This window comes from Spermophilus citellus (assembly GCF_964194105.1).
Source record: "Spermophilus citellus genome assembly, chromosome: 5".
In the NCBI taxonomy this organism is placed as follows: domain Eukaryota; kingdom Metazoa; phylum Chordata; class Mammalia; order Rodentia; family Sciuridae; genus Spermophilus; species Spermophilus citellus.
In genome coordinates this window covers 94,035,398-94,055,263 of record NC_138186.1, presented here as the reverse complement: position 1 = coordinate 94,055,263, position 19,866 = coordinate 94,035,398, and the positions used below count along the sequence as shown (strand labels likewise).

Sequence of the window (19,866 nt, the reverse complement as noted above, 5' to 3'; positions counted from 1 at the left end):
CTCAGTTATAAATGCAGTATTGTGAAATTGTGAGTTAAATGGAAATCAGTATAATCTGATCATTAAATAGTAAAAAGTACATCATGAGTTATTTTTCATGTTCAGTTTCTTGATATATACATCTGTTCTTGTATTTCTATTTCTTTGCCTAAACATTTCAGATACTGTAAGACTTGTATTATTTTTAATTAATAAAAATAATAGCATTCTGCTTAATTACAAAATACAAAATAATATCCACTCTTTTTCAAAAGCTCAGACATTATAGAGGTTTATTTTTAAAGATTTTCAGTCATGCGTTGTCTTTCTTATATTTTTCAAATAGTGCTCAAGAGAGAGCTTTATTAACTCAGTTCTCTTTAACAATTTCCTAGGTACTTATAAAACATTTCCAAAGTCAAATTAATGAGCTGCAGGGTAATCAAGAATCTCTTACAGTTTCTAAAGTTCGAGAAGAAATTCTACAGAAAGAGGTAAGAAATACCAAAAATTTATCTTAGCATACTATTTTGGTTAGGTATTTAAATCATTTATATTTCTCTAATTTTTTAACTTTAATGTACAAATAGATATAACCTGAAACTTATCACAGCTCACAAAAATATTAGTAACTTGCTATATAATGTCTGCTTTACCCAGCTGAAGTCAAATTATTAGCAGTAAGTTTTTATATGTTTGTATTTGCTGTTAAAGTTTTATGGTCCAGTGGGATGTGAGATGTTTGGTTCTTTGGGGGCTTTTTAAGAGGTAGAATAGAATACTATTTCTGCTTTAAGTAATATCATGGAAAAAAGATAGTTTATTGTTCAGTCCTCCTGAGTTCTTAGTTTGGACTCCCCTGTAACAAGAGATTAATAAGTATGTTTTTCCTTTTGTTAATCTGTGCGACACAGGAAAAACTCCATTGCAGGCAATTCAAAGCAGTGGCTTAGAACTCTCCAAGTTGGTAGTTTGGGAGAGATTTGGATTAGAGGTTGCAAGATAAAAGATTGGAAGAGGAAAAGAAAAATTTCTTTTCTGCTTGTCTTAATTCATGTTTAAGTACGTTGTCCCATGAGGTGGCTCCCAAAGTTTGGCCTCTTTAAAGTAACATTTAAAAGAAAAAAAACAAAGATTATGGTTAGAAACTGCTTTAAAGACCATTCTGAGTCTAGGAGGGCAAGCCACTCAAGAAGATTTCTAGATTCTGGCTGTTTAAATGTCTCTGGTGATGTCTGAATGCCCCATGCAGCAATAGGCCTGAAAATTATCCACATGTGAGTTGTGTTGATTCTCTGCAGTTTATATCACGTCATTCAGTCTCAGATTGTTTAAAACTGCATTTTTTCTAAAGTTCTAAGTTTTAGTGATTTCAAGCCACAAAGGTGAGAAAACTATAAAATATTATTTTGGTGAATTATATGTATATAGCCTGATATTAAAGTAAACTAGAATTCAGAATCTAGGCCAGATGGCAGTTTGAAAACAAAATCTCAAGAGAAAATGAAAAGGGCATGAATCTGATAACCACAGGGGGCATTATAATTCGCTACTGAGACACAGCTTTATCTCTACATCACATCTGTTTCTGTCAAAGATAATCACAGACCAATTTGTTTTCAAAAATAAGTCTAGTCTCATTAGCTTGATTATCCATGTAAATGCAGCAAGAACAGGCTCTTGATAAAGTCTGCTTTGCTAGAACTTTTAATCAGGAATCTCAGATAGGACTTTCAAAGCGTCACCAGACTAGGAAGGATAAGCCAAGGTTTTGTCATTGGAATTTGCCTCAAATCTATAAATTTGAGTGGAAGTTCCTGAGCCTATGTCAGATTTATTTCCTGGTTATCAACATTTACATAAATATCCTGTATACCCCAGTCCTGATGATTAGGCTGGAGGGCTTTTTGTAAATCTTTATGAAAAGGGGAAGTTAAAACGGACAGCTGAACATTTAGAGGATTTTCCCAGGAAGTTGGAGTTTTAGGAGTTTATTGAGAGGATGAGACCAGATTTTGAGAAAGAAGGACCAGAAATCCAGAAGATCTTCTGGATGGTCAAAGCCAGGAAATTGAGTAAAGAAATTTAAAGCGGGTATAGATTTTAATTTTATCAAGTCTTACTTGCATTTTATTTTTTTTGTTTATTTTTTAATCTTACTAAAGGAGGCTTAAAGAATAGCTTCAGCATTGTTTATCCAAACTCACCAGTCTGAGCCTGGTTTTCACAATAGACTTATAAGATCTATGTCTATGTTCTACTCTATGATTCTTATTCTTATGGCAAGTAATGAAAAAGGCCATCTCTGGGAGGCTATTCATTGATAACTACCCAAACCAAATCCACAAAAGACAAAAATAAAAGAACTTGTTTTTTTTTTTTTTTTTCACTGCTAATCTGAATTTAGAAAGGACAAAGGGAAATTTTTACTTCCCTCTCAACAAGGTACTATAGACAGAGATCTGGGAGAAGTAAGTAGTGACAATTCATACCTTTTACCAGTTTCTGCCAATTTTCCTACAATCCTATCTACAGGCTCTAGAGCAAGTGGGGTATTCCAGAAAGTCCTTATTGGGGTCTCCACAAATTGTCAGGGAATAAAAATCTTTTTCCTTCAATTCTCATGAGTTCCTAGTTGAGACAGACCCTTGCAATAAATGACAGATTTTAACACATTCAGTACACATCATGCAAGAGAAACCTCAATCAAAAATAACTCAAAGCAGTGGTTTAAAACTATAGCTTACATAGCATCTCCAATAAGGAGCAATAAATTTATAGAGAAATGACAGGAAAGGAAATCAGTTAGGTTTCCAAAGGTAGGAAACTGTGGAAAGATACTATTAGTTTTCTCCCATATATTTATAAGCTTTGTCTGAGGATTCCTCTGGTGCATTCTCTGCACTAATAAGTCAAGAGTGCTCTCTAGAGCCCAATAAAAATTTATACCCTGCCTTCAGACAGGAAAAGGTGAAGAAAGTTGAAGACAATTAAGAGGCAGAAGCTAAGAAATTTTATGTCAATTAAGTGTATTTTAGAATGACATATTTTTCGAGTTGCCTTTAGTACTGATACTGTTTCATTAGAAATAAAGCAACCATGCCAGGCCACCAATAATGATATTATTACAAGAAAGCTGTCTCTGGAAAACCTACCATTTTATTACTCTATGATCCTTTTGATTCTAGAAAATATAAAGAACTAGAAACCCTGTACATCCTATTAATTGAAGCATATGCACCATTTTTTATTATTCAAGAATATTTTAAGTCACATAAGTGAAACAGTTAATTGCATTATGGTGAGATAAATATAAAAGCACTGTATAATTATTGCCACTAATCAATTTTTTAAGTCTTGTTTTAGTAGTTGAAGAGCTATGTAGTTCAACATTGCACTTCCTGTTCAGTGTTTAAGATGCACACAAAACCTTGTTAACATAAGCATTAAGTTTACAGAATTTCAAAGACCTGAAATTTTTAAGGCAAACAATAAAAGGAATTATGTGTTCATGTTTATGAGATTAAAAGATTGATTTGAGTCAAGTTAGTGTTGTTAATTTAGCAATATAATGATAGTCAAGAGAATTCAAGATATTTGAAAATAAGAAAGCTCTTATTTTAGTCTGTTTTGCGCTATAACAGAATGCCTGAGACTGGGTGATTTATAAAGAAAATAAATGTATTTGACTCATAGTTCTGGAGGCTGGGAAGTCCAAGTGCATAGTGCCAGTATCTGGGAATGGTCTTCATTTACATCAGCCTATGGAGAAGGTGGAAGGGCAAGACAAAGAAAGAGGCCCAAACTTCATTTTATAACAATCCACTCTCAATCATGAAGGCAGAACCCTCAGAGCTAATCACCTCTTATTAAGCCCTGTTTCCCAATACTATTGCCTTAGGGATTAACTTTTTAACTCATAAATTATGGGGAACACAGACACATGGTTTTAAACTTTGTTACTGTAAAACTAAAATACTGAGTCTCTTGAATAAAGGTAATAATACTCTTTGAATACCTACCTTTTAATATGGAGTTAATTTATTGTAGCTCTTCTAACAAGAATAATTTATTCCTACTATTGATAACCTTCAGTGCACTCTCCTGGATATTCTGTATATTATGAGGCATTCTGTCTCAGACTGATAGAAATGTGAAATGTTCCTATGCCTGTATGAGCTCCAGGAATTTTTCAGGCTACTTTCATTGACTTCAAAACTGCCACCAGGCAACAAACTGGGCAGTTGGAGAGCTCACCCTGTTTCTTTCCCTTCTTGCAGGAATCATAGTCCTGCATGTTATCTAGTGTCTGAAAATTGTTGTTTGTGTTATCTGCTAGTTGCTTTAAGAAAGGAGGGTTAAATCCCTGTCCCATTTATTCCACAAGTAAAAAAGCACATTAGAAATTTTAAAGCAATGTAATTAGCTGTATTTTTAAAAATATTGTATAGAGCCATGAGAAAATTGAGCAGTGACCTAGAAGTTTTCAACATAGTTATAGCAAATACCCTCAACATTATTGGGAAGTGAACTGCTTTTCCTTAGCATGTTAATTATGAAAACCTGAAAGCTTCTTCTACGCTCTGTATTTTGTTTCAAGCCTTTAGTAACTAAATGTTTTCAGACCATGTCTCTTTAAAAGCATATGTGCTGCAATGGGGTTAAAAAAAAAAAAAAACTGAAGACAAACTAAAGTCAGTTGACAGAAACTTAGGCACATATTTCTCAAGATTTGGGGGGATTTTTTAATACTTTAATGAAAGTATTAATCTTTCATGTTTTAGCATTCATTATAGATTCCAAATCTTATTTTCCTACTCCTAGTTGACTGCAAAAATGTCAGTTGAAATGATTTGAGTCTTTATCACTCCCTAGAGACAACTGAGAGGATTGATGTTGTTATTCCTTATTTTCTCCGTTATTGAATATATGCATTTTACTGGTTATAGAACTTTGTCATTAGTTCGATTATTTAATATATAAAAACCTTATAAAAAGCTTTAGAAACCATGTAAGACTGATCTCTAATATGATCTGAGGGACTAGGGCCCATTCATCAAAATTCTTATTGTAAGTTACTTCAGATATTCTGTAACAAGCTGCTATTGTTTTATGAACAAACAGTGGAATGATTGTGGGGCTTCTAAGATCTAGGTTTAGTTAGTTAATTGATTATCTAAGGTAGTCAACTTATAGAAAGGTTTACTTGGCTCACAGTTTTAAAGGTTTTAGTCCATGCATTGTCTGCATTTGCCCCTTGGGTCCTAGAGAATCTCCTAACCAGTTCCTGCATTACTCACAATCAGGGCCTATTTGTATAGGATCACATTTGTATCCTAAAACCTCAGATCTGCACTTAACAAAGACCACAGACCTCAGCATCGCCCATGTTCATCCTGGGGGACCTTCCTCAGGTCCCATACAATCCTGCAACTCAAGAACTGTGGCCACAGGGATCTCCCTCATTCATCCTGAAGGACCTGGGGAAGGTCTCCCTCACATCCTGTGGCTCTGGAATCATGACTGCTTGATGGCACAGTCCTGGTCACCCATTCTTGTGGTACCTGAGGACAGTCTAATCCACATCCACAAAACCATGGCAACTGCCATCACAATCCCTAAGACCATCAGTGCTTGACTCTGACACACACCTTTGAAAACCTAGGTCCACTGCAAAGTTATGCAACTGCCTTCATGATTTTTTTTTATTTTTTTTATTGGTTGTTCACAACAATACAAAGCTCTTGACATATCATACTGCATACATTAGATTGAAGTGGGTTATGAACTCCCAATTTTACCCCAAATGCAGATTGCAGAATCACGTCGGTTACACATCCACATTTTTACATACTGCCATATTAGTGAGATTATTGAGGTACTCATAGATACTGCTGATGTAAATTACAGATGAAGAAATCAGGCTACAGTTTTGAGCTTAGCTGTAATCAAAGCCACAGCACCTACCCAGCTGACACCCTCTATCCCATCTTTATGAACAAAACAGCTTTTGTAGGAAGTTACATAAAATTAGGAGAAGTAACTCTTATGCCAGATGTCAAAGCAGGTACACCTAACACATGAAAGGGAATATGTCATCTCCAAAGGAATATCATAATTTTCCACAGAGAAGTCCAATTTTGAAGGAACTCAATAAAGTACCTGAATAAGAATTCAAAATAATGCTTCTAAAGAAACTCAAGTAAGATGTAAGAGAATACAGAGAGATTGTTCTTTGTACTAAAAAAAAAAAAAATTCAGGGTATGGATAAGAAATTCACCAGAGATACAAATCATTAAAAAAAAAAAAAAATCTTGGGAGAAGTAAAAAATACAGTTGAGAGTTTCCAAGACAGACTAGAATAAGGAAAGAATTTCTAAACTTAAGAATAGATCTTTAATTAACTCAGTCAGACCCATCCCTAAATAAATGAAAAGAAAATGAAGAAGGCCTGTGAGACATATGGGACACCATTAAACAAGTAACTGCTCACACTATGGGAATTCAAAAGGTGAAAACACGGGGAAAAGCATTGAAAACCTCCCAACATAACAAGCTCAGACTACCCCAAACTAGAATCAACTGAAAAAGACCTTCACCAAGGCACATTATGTTCAATATGTCACATGTACAAGACAGAGAATTCTAAAAGCAGAAGTGTCAAGTCATATATAAGGGAATGCCCATTAAACTTAAACAGATTTCTTGGCAGAAATATTACAGGCCAGAAGAAAATAGCATGATATGTTCAAAGTCATGAAAGGAAAAAAACTGTCAACCAAGAATAATATACCCAGCAAACTGTCCTTCAGAGTAAAATCAAAATACAGCCTTTCCCAGATAGTCAGAAACTTGAGGAAATTCATCTGAAATGAATTTCAGCCCTGCAAGAAATATTTAAGGTTGTGCTGCCTTAGAAACAAACCACTATGAACAAATTATATGCTAAAAAAAAAAAAAAAACAACTGGAAAATGCAGAAGAAATGGTTAAATTGCTGAACACACAACCTACCAAAATTGAATCAAGAGGAAATGGAAAGTAAGGCCAGCACCAATCTGACAGGAAAACAAGACACAAATACAAAAATAAACAAACAAGCTATGGACACATATCCCTGATGAACATTGGTGCAAAAATTCTCAACAAAATGCTAGGAAACTGAATTCAGCAGTGCTGTTGGATCAAAAAGATCATATATCATGATCAAGCGGGACTTATCCTAGGGATGGGAGGACGGTTCAGCATGTGCAGATCAGTAAACACGACATGCCACTTCAGCAGACTAAAGGAAGAAAAGGCACTCGATAAGATCCAACAATCCATTCTTGATTAAAAACTCAACATATATCAGTATAGAAGGGAGATACCTCAAATACCAAAGTCTGTGTGAAAAATCCACAGCCAATATTATCCTGAATGGGAAAAAGCTGAAAGTGTTTCCTCTAAGATCTAGAAAAAGACAGGTTGTCTACTTTCACCACTGTGATTTAAGTTAGTACTGGAAGACTTAGCAAAAGCAGTTAGGCAAGAGGAATAAAACCACCATTTGACCCAGCTATCCCACTCCTTGGTTTATACCCAAAGAACTTAAAATCAGCATACTACTGTAACATGGTCATGTCAACGTTTATAGCAGCTCAATTCACAATAGCTAAATGATGGAACCAACCTAGGTGCCCTTCAGTAGATGAGTGAATTAAGAAAATGTGATTATATTATTTTATATATGATGGAATATTACTCAGCTTTAAAGAAGAATGAAATTAGAAATTATGGTATTTGCCGGTAAATGGATGGAGTTGGAGAATATCATGCTAAGCAAAATAAGCCAATCCCCCCCCAAAAAGGCCCAATGTTTTCTTTTATATGCAGATGATAATTCACAATATGAGGGTGGGGTGGCAAGAGAAGAATAGTTTCTTTAGATTAGGGAGAGGGTATATGGAAAAAAGGAAGGATAATAGAATGAAACAGAAATTATTACCTTATGTACATTAATGACTGCATGACTGATGTGATTCTAGAACATACATTCACAAAAATGTTAAAAATTATACCCCATTTATATATGATATATCCAAGTGCATAAATGTATTCTACTGTCATGTGTATAACTAATTAAAATGAATAAGAAATATTTGTTTAAAAAAAAAAAGAAACATACAGGACATCCAAATTGAAAAGAGGTTATCTGTGTTCCCAGATGATATAATTTTATACACAAAAAAAACCTAAACACTATCAAAACACCTGTTAGAACTGATAAATTTCAGGATACAAAAATCAACATAAAAAATAGCATTTTATGCACCAATAATGAACTTACTGAAAATTTAAAAAAAAAAAAAACATGTACAATGAACACACTTCCAAATTCATTCTGCTAGGCCAATATCACCCTGATTCCTAAACCAGACAAAGATACTTCAAAGAAAGAAAACTACAGACCAATATCTCTAATGAACATAAATGCAAAAATCCTCAATAAAATTCTGGTGAATTGGATATAAAAACATATCAAAAAGATCATGCACCATGATCAAGTAGGATTCATCCCCGGGATGCAAGGCTGGTTCAATATATGGAAATCAATAAATGTTATTCACCACATCAGTAGGCTTAAAGATAAGAACCATATGATCATCTTGATTGATGCAGAAAAACCATTCGACAAAGTACAGCATCCCTTTATGTTCAAAACACTAGAAAAACTAGGGATATCACGAACTTACCTCAACATTGTAAAAGTTATCTATGCTAAGCCTCAGGCTAGCATCATTCTAAAAGGAGAAAAATTGAAGGCATTCCCTCTAAAATCTGGAACAAGACAGGGATTCCCTCTCTCACCACTTCTATTCAATATAGTTCTCGAAATACTGGCCAGAGCAATTAGACGAAAGAAATCAAAGGCGTAAAGATAGGAAAAGAACTTAAATTACCACTATTTGCAGATGACATGATCCTATACCTAGCAGACCCAAAAGGTTCTACCAAGACACTTCTAGAGCTAGTAAATGAATTCAGCAAAGTGGCAGGATATAAAATCAACACGCATAAATCAAAGTCATTCCTGTATATCAGTGACAAATCCTCTGAAATGGAAATGAGGACAACCACCCCATTCACAATATCCTCAAAAAAATAAAATACTTGGGAATCAACCTAACAAAAGAGGTGAAAGACCTATACAAAGAGAACTACAGAACCCTATAGAGAGAAATAGAAGAAAACCTTAGAAGATGGAAAGATATACCTTGTTCATGGATAGGCAGAACTAACATCATTAAGATGGCAATATTACCAAAAGTACTCTATAGGTTTAATGCAATGCCAATGGCATTCCTCACAGAAATAGAAAGAGCAATCATGAAATTCATCTGGAAAAATAAAAGACCCAGAATAGCAAAAGCAATTCTAAGCAGGAAGAGTGAAACAGGCGGTATAGCAATATAGCAATACCATATTTTAAACTATACTACAGAGCAATAGTAACAAAAACAGCATGGTACTGGTACCAAAACAGGCGGGTGGACCAATGGTACAGAATAGAGGACACAGAGACTAATCCACAAAGTTACAGCTATCTAATATTTGATAAAGGGGCTAAAAGCATGCAATGGAGGAAGGATATGCCTTCAACAAATGGTGCTGGGAAAACTGGAAATCCATATACAACAAAATGAAATTGAATCCCTTTCTCTCACCATGCACAAAAGTTAACTCAAAATGGATCAAGGAGCTAGGAATCAAACCAGAACCTCTGCGTCTAATAGAAGAAAAAGTTGGCCCTAATCTCATGGGGTCGGGCTCCAAATTCCTCAATAGGACACCCATAGCACAAGAGTTTCAGCAAATGGGACATACTCAGACTAAAAAGTTTTTTCTCAGCAAGAGAAACAATAAGAGGAAAATAGGGAGCCTACATCATGGGAACAAATTTGTACCCCTCATAATTCAGATAGAGCCCTAATCTCCAGAGTATACAAAGAACTCAAAAAATTAAACAAGAAAACAAATAACCCAATCAACAAATGGGCCAAGGATCTGAACAGACACTTCTCAGAGGAGGATATACAATCAGTCAACAAATACATGAAAAAATGCTCACCATCTCTAGCAATCAGAGAAATGCAAATCAAAACCACCCTAAGATACCATCTCACTCCAGTAAGATTGGCAGCCATTATGAAGTCAAACAACAAAAAGTGCTGGCGAGGATGTGGGGAAAAGGGTACACGTGTACATTGCTGGTGGGACTGCAAATTGGTGCAGCCAATTTGGAAAGCAGTATGGAGATTCCTTGGAAAGCTGGGAATGGAACCACCATTTGACCCAGCTATTCCCCTTCTCGGACTATACCCAAAAGACCTAAAAAGAGCATACTACAGGGATACAGATACATCAATGTTCATAGCAGCACAATTCACAATAGCTAGACTGTGGAACCAACCTAGATGCCCTTCAATAGATGAATGGATAAAACAATGTGGCATTTATACACAATGGAATATTACTCAGCACTAAAAAATAACAAAATCATGGCATTTGCAGGGAAATGGATGGTACTAGAGCAGATTGTGCTAAGTGAAGCCAGCCAATCCCAAAAAACAAATGCCGAATGTCTTCTTTGATATAAGCGGGGGCGACTCAAAACAGATCAGGGAGGAAAAGCATGAGAAGATAATTACCATTAAACAGGGACGAGAGGTGAGAGGGAATTGGGAGAGAAGGAATTGCATGGAATATGGAAGGAAACCCTCATTGTTATACAAAATTACATATAAGATGGTGGGAAGGGGAAGAAAAAAAGAGAAATGTGTTACAGTAGATGGGGTAGAAGGAAGGGAGGGGAGGGGAGGGGAATATGACAGACACTAGTGTGACAGTATGTATAAACGTGACTGTATAACCAATGTGATCCTGCAATCTGTACACATGGAAAAATAAGAATTCATACCCCATTTGAATCAAATGTATGATATGTCAAGATCATTGTAATGTTTTGAGCAACTAATAAAAAAAACCTATCTACAATGAATACAAAAAAAAATTTAACAATAAATTTAACCGTGGAAGTGAAAGATCTTTACAATCAAAATTATAAAACACTGATGGAACAAATTATAGAAAACACAAAAAACTGGAAAGTATCTTGTGTTCATGGATCAGAAGAATTAATATTGTTAAATGTTCACTGTGGTCTATAGATTCAGTGCAGTTCCCAAAGCACCAATAATTTTCTTCATCGAAACAAAAAATAAAAAATTCTAAAATTTGTGAAATCACAAAAGACCCAAAATAACCAAAGTGTTCCTGAGCTAAAGGAAAAAGCCAAAGCTAGAGATACCATAATACCCGACTTCAAAACATTCTACAGAGGTCTAAAAACACATACATTGACCAATGGAAGGGTACAGAGAACTCAATCTAAACCACATTCATATAGCCAACTGACTTGACAAAGCCACCAAGAACTTGTAGTGGAGAAAGAACAGTGTCTTCAGTTGGCAAAACTGGATGTATATATGCAGAGGAATGAAAGTAGATCCTTACTCATAGTACACAAAAATCAACTTTATATGGGATTAAAAAAAAACCTAGATGTAAAACATGAAGCTGTTAAATTACACACAAAAAAAACCTGTGGGAAACTTCAAGGTAGTGGTGTAGGCAATGATTTTTTTTTTTTTTGACAGGACCCCAAATGCACCAAAAGTAAAAAGAGACAAATGGAATTATTTCAAACTAAGCAGCTTCTACACAGGAAAGCTTATTGCAAAGGAAATAATCAACAGAGTTAAAAGACAACCCATGAATGGTAAAAAAGTATTTGAACATTATTCATCTAAGAAGGATTAATATCCAGAATATTTATGGAACTCAAAACAACCGAACACCAAAAAATAAAATACTCTAATTTAAAAATGGGCAGGTGCTAGGGATAGAGCCAGTGGTGGAGCATTTCCCTAGTATATACAAGGTCCTGGGTTTAATCCCCAGCATCAATAAATAAATAGTGAAAGATCTGAACAGATAGTTCTCAATAAAAGAAAACATAAATGGCCAACGGTATATGGGGGGAAAAAGTGCTCAGTCTCCATTAATCATCTGGGAATGCAAATCAAAAACACTGAGATACCACCTCATGCCATTTAGAATGGTTATCATCAAAAGGGGATGAAATCATTACAGCAAAAAGAAAATTGTACCCCCATGTTCATTGCCACACCACTTAAGTTACATAATGGAATGGTTTTCAGCTTTAAAAAAGAATGAAATCCTGTCATTTGCAGCAACATAGATGGAACTAGAGATCATTATTTTAAGTGAAATAAGCCAGACACAGGAAGACTAATACCTCATTCTCATTTGTGGAAACTAAAATGTCATTCATACAGAAGAACAGAATAGAATACTGGTCAGTAGAGACTGAGAAGGAAAAAGAGGACAGAATGAAATTCAGTAATGGGCACCAAAATGCAGAGAAATGTGTTCTGGATTTCTGTAGAAGAGTAGAGTAACTGTTAGCTAAAATAACATATTTCAAAATTACTAAAGAGTACAAAACTCCTAAGACACATTTGAAGAAATACAAGTACTTATTACCTATTTATTACACATTGTATACCTGTATCAGATTATCATAGTGTGCCCCATAAAAATGTGGAAATATTATTAAAATTTTTTTAAGTTTCTGCTACCTCCCAGTAGAACCACAAACTTGATACCAAGCCTTTAACACATACATGGGCCTTTGAGGAGGACCTAAGATCCAACTGTAGTATTTATCACTCTTCAGCCTCACTAGCAGGTTCACATAACTCTAGACACACCTAGTACACTGGATAAAGGAAAGAGCATGCTCCTCAAGGAGCTTGCATTCTGGCCAATGAGAAAGAAAAATAACCCAGCAGATTAATGTTTTCCCAGTTAACTTCCTCTGAATTAGAACTGAGTCACATTCTAACTCCTAAACCCATCATTTCCAAGGGAGACTGGACAGCTTTAATAGGCTTAAACTAAACAGAACTTACCCTAGAGTCACATGAACACCTAAACAGTATCAGGGACTTGCCAGCAAAGCAATGGAAGGGAATGTCAGTTAAAGAGGCAGTATCCAGTATCTCCTTCATTACCTTCGGGATTAGATTCAACCATCTGGACTAATTGCTCATGGTCACTAGCAGCTCCTTCTGCAAAATAACCAGGAAAACTCATCATGCCAATAGTTATAAAGCAGGAAATCTTTGTATGATGATTGAAAATTATATAGACACAAAAGAAACCAGCCTCTTTTAAAAATGGTAAAAATAGCAATAATTTTGTGGTACAGAATAAAAGGTTATCTGGGAATCATCTCTGGACTACACTCAGATCATTTAACTCCCCCACCTGAGCCACCTTCTGCAAACAGTCAATGACGTCTGTTTCACCCACCTTTAGTGACATCATTTAAATGACTCACTCTTTCCCCTTAGTAAAATAATAAACTACTAAGAAGGTAACTTGAGACTGTTGTTCACTAAGGAACACATGATTTCATACTTTTTACTGATGCTAATTTTTATTCCTGTAGAATATTCATTATTCAGTATAATCTTTCCTATACTAATATTAATTAGTATTATAAATTAGATATAAATTATACATAATCCCACTACCCAGAGATAGATGTTGCTATATACTTTTGAAGTTTTTCTATTCATACATACATAGAAAGGTACAAATAGTGTGAAGGTTAAATGCTTATGTGTACATACATGTAAAAACAAATATGATTGTATATATGTGCATGTATGTGATTTTAAAGCCTTTTTTAACATAATAGCTAATCCAGTTATCTTTTCATGGCAATCAGAATACATCTTTGTTAGCACTTAATATTTTTAAAACTAGAAGAATTATAATAATAGTAGTAAATACTTAGTATTTAGTCTGTGTCAAATACTTTATATGCATTTCTTTGATTCTTACCACAACCCAAAAGGCTAGGTACTGTTATTCTCATTTTTTAGATGGAGAGTGATGCTAAAAACATGAAATAACTTGCCCAGTTACTAACTAACATATAGAAAGAAACATTAGCATTAGCACAACTATAGATGCTACAAATACTCGGGAGACAAAGTAGACAAAAATTCCTGTTCTTGAGGAGCTTATATTTTATTTGGGGAATCAGGCAGTAAATAAAATTAAATGACACAACTGTATGTTGTTAACATAGTGACTAGCACTGACTCACTAGTACTTACCTATTAAGATTTGTCAATTACGATTCAATCCAGTTACAGCTATATTAGGAATCCCCCAGCCTGCTGCTGCTTTGAGTTAGGTATCCCTCACTGACCATCTCACTGCTCCTTGGCCATCTCTCCATCATACACACCATATTAGAATTCACGTTCACTTTACTGTTAAGGCCATGAAGGGGTTACAGGTGTAAAAAATATATATATTATAAATATAAATGTCTGAGAATGTTATATGACAGAAAACTCAAAATATTTTTTCCATCCACTAAAATGTTTAGAGAACTGGGGATACAGCTTAGTGGTGGAGCACTTGCCTAGGCCCTGAATTCAATCTTCAACACCCCCCTCCCCCCAAAAAAAGTTTGTAGACATTGAAATAACAATTGATCATTCTGTGTATGACTAGGTCTATATCAACTTTCTTAGTTCAGTAATCGTAGTTGGGTTTGGTTTTTGTTTTTAGCAAAAGAATTTTATGCCCAGAACCCATCACTGTAGCATGTTCTGTAAGTCCTCTGCACTTTCTGCAAATCATCTCAAAGACTGCATGTTTCTTTGGTGACTAGTGATATCATCAGTGCTGACATTTAAAATATTTAGTTTGCTTCTAATTTATTTTGCTTTTACTTTCACTTTTTCCCCCCAAGTAATTTAGGTAAGGTTTGTGGGATTTTTTTTTTTTAGTATCACTATCATTGTAATAATAGTGTTTCCATATTATATGACTGAATTTGTTAATTTTACCCATTTTCTTTTTTGTTGTTGTTGTTTATTACTGCCTTTTGATGTTAACAATTAGCTGAATCTGATTCCTTACAGAATTTCTTTTCAAGATTATATTGCATAAATAAAATGCAGTTAATTGTTTCACTAAGCCTAATATATAAGCCCCTAAAATCCCCTCCCTTTGACTCCTAAGTGGTATTAAACATCACCATTTTCTATGTGGGCTGTGGTATAAAAACACAGGTTCTGCACTAGATTGTAACTCCAGAAGGTCAGGGACTGTGTCTTTGATCAATTGCTACATCCCCAGGTCCTAAGACAGCAATCAACACAGAAAGAACTCAGATTTCCATTATCTTTCCTTTATATACATATCTTTACTTGTGAAATAATCTACAAAAAAATTATTTTTAAACAATAGTAGGAGAATTACAAATAAAATTACATGGAGTTGAATTCTGTGCATGGGACACTATAGTGGGTTGGGTGCTTTACATGGTTTTTTTCCCCCTTTTTATCCTAAAAGTAATCACCTTGTTAATATTTTGTAGCAGGATGAATGCACTAAAGAAAATGCCCAACTTCATTTTGAGCCCCTAAACTAGATTAATATGTGGGAGGGAGAAGGTGCTCTAATCATCTAGAACTTCTTGAAATGTGAGAACAAGATGTTTTTTACTTCCTGAACATAAGGAATGGAAGTTATTAATCAAAGAATCCAAGATGCCTCTTATCTAGATAAATTTTATACAATTGTTCTTGATTTTTAAGATTACCTATTTAAAAAGGAATTATTTTCTTATGATCATAGTTTCTCAATTACTTCATACTTTAATTTTAATTTTAGATTGCAAAACTCTTAGAAGAATTGAGAGAAGCCAAAGAAAACCATACACCAGAGATGAAACATTTCATGAGCTTAGAAAAGAAAATAAAGCAGATGGAAATGAGACATAAGCAAAGAGAACAGGAACTTCAACAGGTAAAGTAGTAGATCACATTTACATATTTTATAATCCTTAACTTTTAAGTGCCTTACTTTCTATAGTTTTAAGATACCCTTACCAAAATTTGCTTCTTAGAGTGTTTTGTTTTATTTTGATCTTGTTAAAAAATAAATCATAGCTCTTTAAGAGAAAATAAGCCTTTATCTCAAATACTTTGAAGATTGATTTGCCTTATATTTGGAGAAAGAAAAAACTTGTGTTCTTAATTATTGATTAGTGCCTAAGAAGTTTTACATCTTACCCAGGGAACAGGAATATGGATGGGAACAATATTCCATATTCAAGTGATTTCAACAAATATTTGTAACAAATTTCCAATAAATTGTGATCATTAAAATATACCTAGTAATATATTTACTACATTTAATTACAAACAGATAAATTGATAGAAATTTAAAAGAGCATATATAAGGATATGATATGTTTTAAGGTACTTGCCTTGGTGCTGATATTTATCTTTGCTTGAACAGTGTGTAGTCTGCTCAGGCTGCCATAACAAAATAGTATGTACGAGGATAGCCAAAACGACCATTAGTTCTGGAGGCCAAAAGTCCAAGATCAAGATGCTGGTCAGTTTGGTGTCCGTTAAGGGATATGTTCCCAGCTTGCAGATGGCAGTGTTTTCTGTGTTCTCTTTTCTTTTTCCTTGGTGCATGCACACCAAGGAAAGGGAGAACAGGTGAGAGAGAGCTCGCTGATGGCTCTTAGAAGGACACCAGTCCTATCAGATCAGGGCTCCACCCTTGTCACCTCATTTAGTCTTATTTCTTTGCTCCAAATATAACCACACCAAGGGTTAGGACTTTTAAAACATTAAAATTTGGGGAGAACTCAGACATTCAGTCTATAACAATGAAAATTTATATACCCCTTAAGACTCAGAAAACACTGTATACATGCAGAATTTTATGATTGGCCTGAGTATCCCAGAGAAACGCCAGCATTGTCCAATATTAGCTCTTTATGACTGAAATGTTCTTCACTCCCACTGTAAACTAAAAATAATGTGAGGCTTTTGTATTTGCAGATAATACAGCAAACACACCAAGTTGTAGAAACCGAGCAAAACAAAGAAATTGAGAAATGGAAAAAACTCGCACAGTTGAAGAATTACGAGCTGGACAAATTTCGCACAGAATTAGACTCAATACTGGATGTCCTTCGGGAGCTACACCGGCAGGGGGTGGTTGTGCCAGTTGCTTTTGCAAATCAAGTAAATGCACCAAAGTTTTGCTAGAAACCTCAGATTCATATAACCTCATTGAAAGGTCTAAAGATGGATGAAAATGTACCATTGTTGGAAAGACAGCTTTTGACAATTAAGTGTTCCAGTCTGTTGCCAGAAGCAATCAACACCAAAGCAACATTTTAAAATATTCTGCACCAACAGAGAAAATAAGTAAATAAAAGCATCATGGTATGTTTTAATAAAAAGCATTAACAAATCATATTTTAAATGACTATGGACAGGTTCCTTAATGTCAGATGCTTATAACTAGTTAAGATTTACTATAAAAGGTCTCACATTCTAGAAATGGAAAGAAAAAAAAATTGCACATTCTCTGCCAATTATTGACCAAGTATGTAATTTTAATTTTCTTTGTGACAGAAAAACATTTCCTCTTTCTCATGAAAATGAGTAAAAGCTTGTAAGCACAGTGGCATGGACATCTCATCGATCTTAGCCGAGTTAGAATTTCCCTAGTAATTGAGATGAGAATTGTAATTGAGATGGTGAATTCTTATGTCCTCCTAGTTTTCTGCTACTTCCTCTAGGTGGCTTTTTTTCTTTAACCTGATATAAAGTGGAAAATACATTAACAAGTAGTAGGGGAGTTTGATTTTCCATTGATTTAGTCTGTGTCTAGTCCTAATTTTTTGTAATTCTAAAATTATGAACAATATAATTTTTATCTTTTCTGTTGAAAAATATCTGTCCATTAGAAAAAATACAGATATGCATAAAAGTAGCTGCACTGTTATAATTCCCATTTTTAAAACAGATAGGAAATATGTGAGAGAGTGATAAGTCAAAGCTTTAGCCAGTTTGTTCTAAAAGTTCTAGACCAGCACTAATGAAATGTATGAGCTATACGTGTAATTTGTAATTTTGTAGTAGCAACACTTAAAAAGGTAAGAAATAAAAATTGAATTTGGGAATTTTTTTCATAGAAAGTCTTCAGAATATATATTTATAGCACATTTCAATTTGGAAAAGCCACAGCCAAGTATTTAGTGATTACATAAGTGCAATTATAAAATAATAATTACAGAGTAAATACTTTATGAAGGACTGGTAACCTAGATCTTGGTGAAATTGTGGGCAACCAGTGTAAGGTATGAAAGTTATTAAATAAAGGATGTAATTATTGTCTTAACATTCAACATTTTTAATGTATCTTTCCTAAAAAAGATAGTAAAATTATTATAGTTTACTGTTTTTATGTGAAAGAAAGAATTTTAAGTTATAAATAATTTATTTTTATTATTACTTGTGTGTGCTTTTTTTGTGTGTTGTCTTTTATCAGCATGCCTGTTCTACCTACATATAGCTGCTCCCATCCCACCCTTTGCACTTTTGACTGCACTTGTACGTGGTCATTTATTCCAAGCACAAAAAGCTGGTTCTGAAACACAAGGAAGTGTAGAATATCAAATAATTCCTTACAGAAAAAGTATAACCTATGTTCTGTTTTGGAATAAGCTTTGCACAGATTGGTATATTTTTCAGATTAAAGATCTGTAAGCATCATCAGAGGTATTTGTTACAACTAAAAACATCAGGAACCATACCCTATGTCTTAGTCATTGTTCTCAGGGTGATAGCACAGAAGATAGACACATTTAGGCTATTTCAAACAGGAATGCTTTCATGAAGATTAAAGCTCCAGAGATAATTGATCCTCTCCTACTGTGATGGTTAATTTTAGGTGTTGACTGGATTGGGTTAAGCCATAATTAGATAGGTTATTTTTAGGTATGAATGTGAGGTTTTTTTCCAGAAGAGTTTAGTATTTGAATCAGTGGACTCAAGGAGGAAGATCCACCCTCGCCCAGTGTGGAAGGGCACCATCCAAACAATTGAGGAGAACCTAGATGGAGCAAAAGGCAAATTCACTTTCTTGGGGAACAAGGGCAGCCATCTTGGATATCAAAACCCTTTCCTGAGCCTTCAAACTCCAGGACTGATACCAGGAGCCCCCTGGTTCTCAGGTCTTTGAAATTGGACTGAAATATGTCACTAGCCTATTTAGTTTTCCAGTTTGCAGATGGTATATCATAGGATTTGTTCTCTATGATAGCATAAGCCAATTGCTGTAATAAATCCTCTCTGGTATCTAACCATCAACATATAATTTATTTGATCTCCTATTTTCTGGAGAACCCTAACAGTTTTGAGGAATGGTTTTGTGGAGCCGAAATTTCAGTATGAGTTTCTTGATTTGGTTTTGGGGTTTCTGGAATTTGTAGTGATTAGACTATAAAAAAACACTAAAGACTATTTCTAACAGTACAGAGAACCCTGATAGCCACGGCATGAACTCTGTGGAGATACACAAAATATCTACATTGGATACTCCTGATCATGCATGTACAAGAGGCAAGTGACATAGTGACTCAGTATGAGAAATACATATACAGTTACAGTTGTTCTGGAAAAATGATGAAAGGATGCACTCAGAAATTCAAATTCCTATAGGAGCTCAGATGCTACATAAATAATCTAAGAGCTTCTAGGTGTGCCCAGAGGGAGAATCAGTTCCCTAAAGTTAGGACTGAAAATCAAGCACAGTCCTTGTCATGGAATTGGCTGAATTTTGAAATAGGAATCAGAGTTCTCAGCCTCAAAGGGTGTCTATTGTTAAAGTGAGAACATTGACCAAGAGTTTTAACTTTAA

At 34.6% G+C, this 19,866-nt stretch overlaps 1 protein-coding gene across 1 annotated transcript in view; it reads left to right on the top strand.

Moving 5' to 3' along the window:
• The window catches only part of CEP162 (centrosomal protein 162), an 88,989-nt gene extending 70,537 nt beyond the window's left edge, over positions 1–18,452 (top strand). The window contains exons 25-27 of the mRNA XM_081294646.1: positions 375–473; positions 15,808–15,942; positions 16,995–18,452. Of these exons, the coding sequence (XP_081150772.1) occupies positions 375–473; positions 15,808–15,942; positions 16,995–17,204 (444 nt within the window). The 3' untranslated portion in view covers positions 17,205–18,452. The remainder of the gene's footprint in view (positions 1–374; positions 474–15,807; positions 15,943–16,994) is intronic.
• Positions 18,453–19,866: the final 1,414 nt, after the last annotated feature.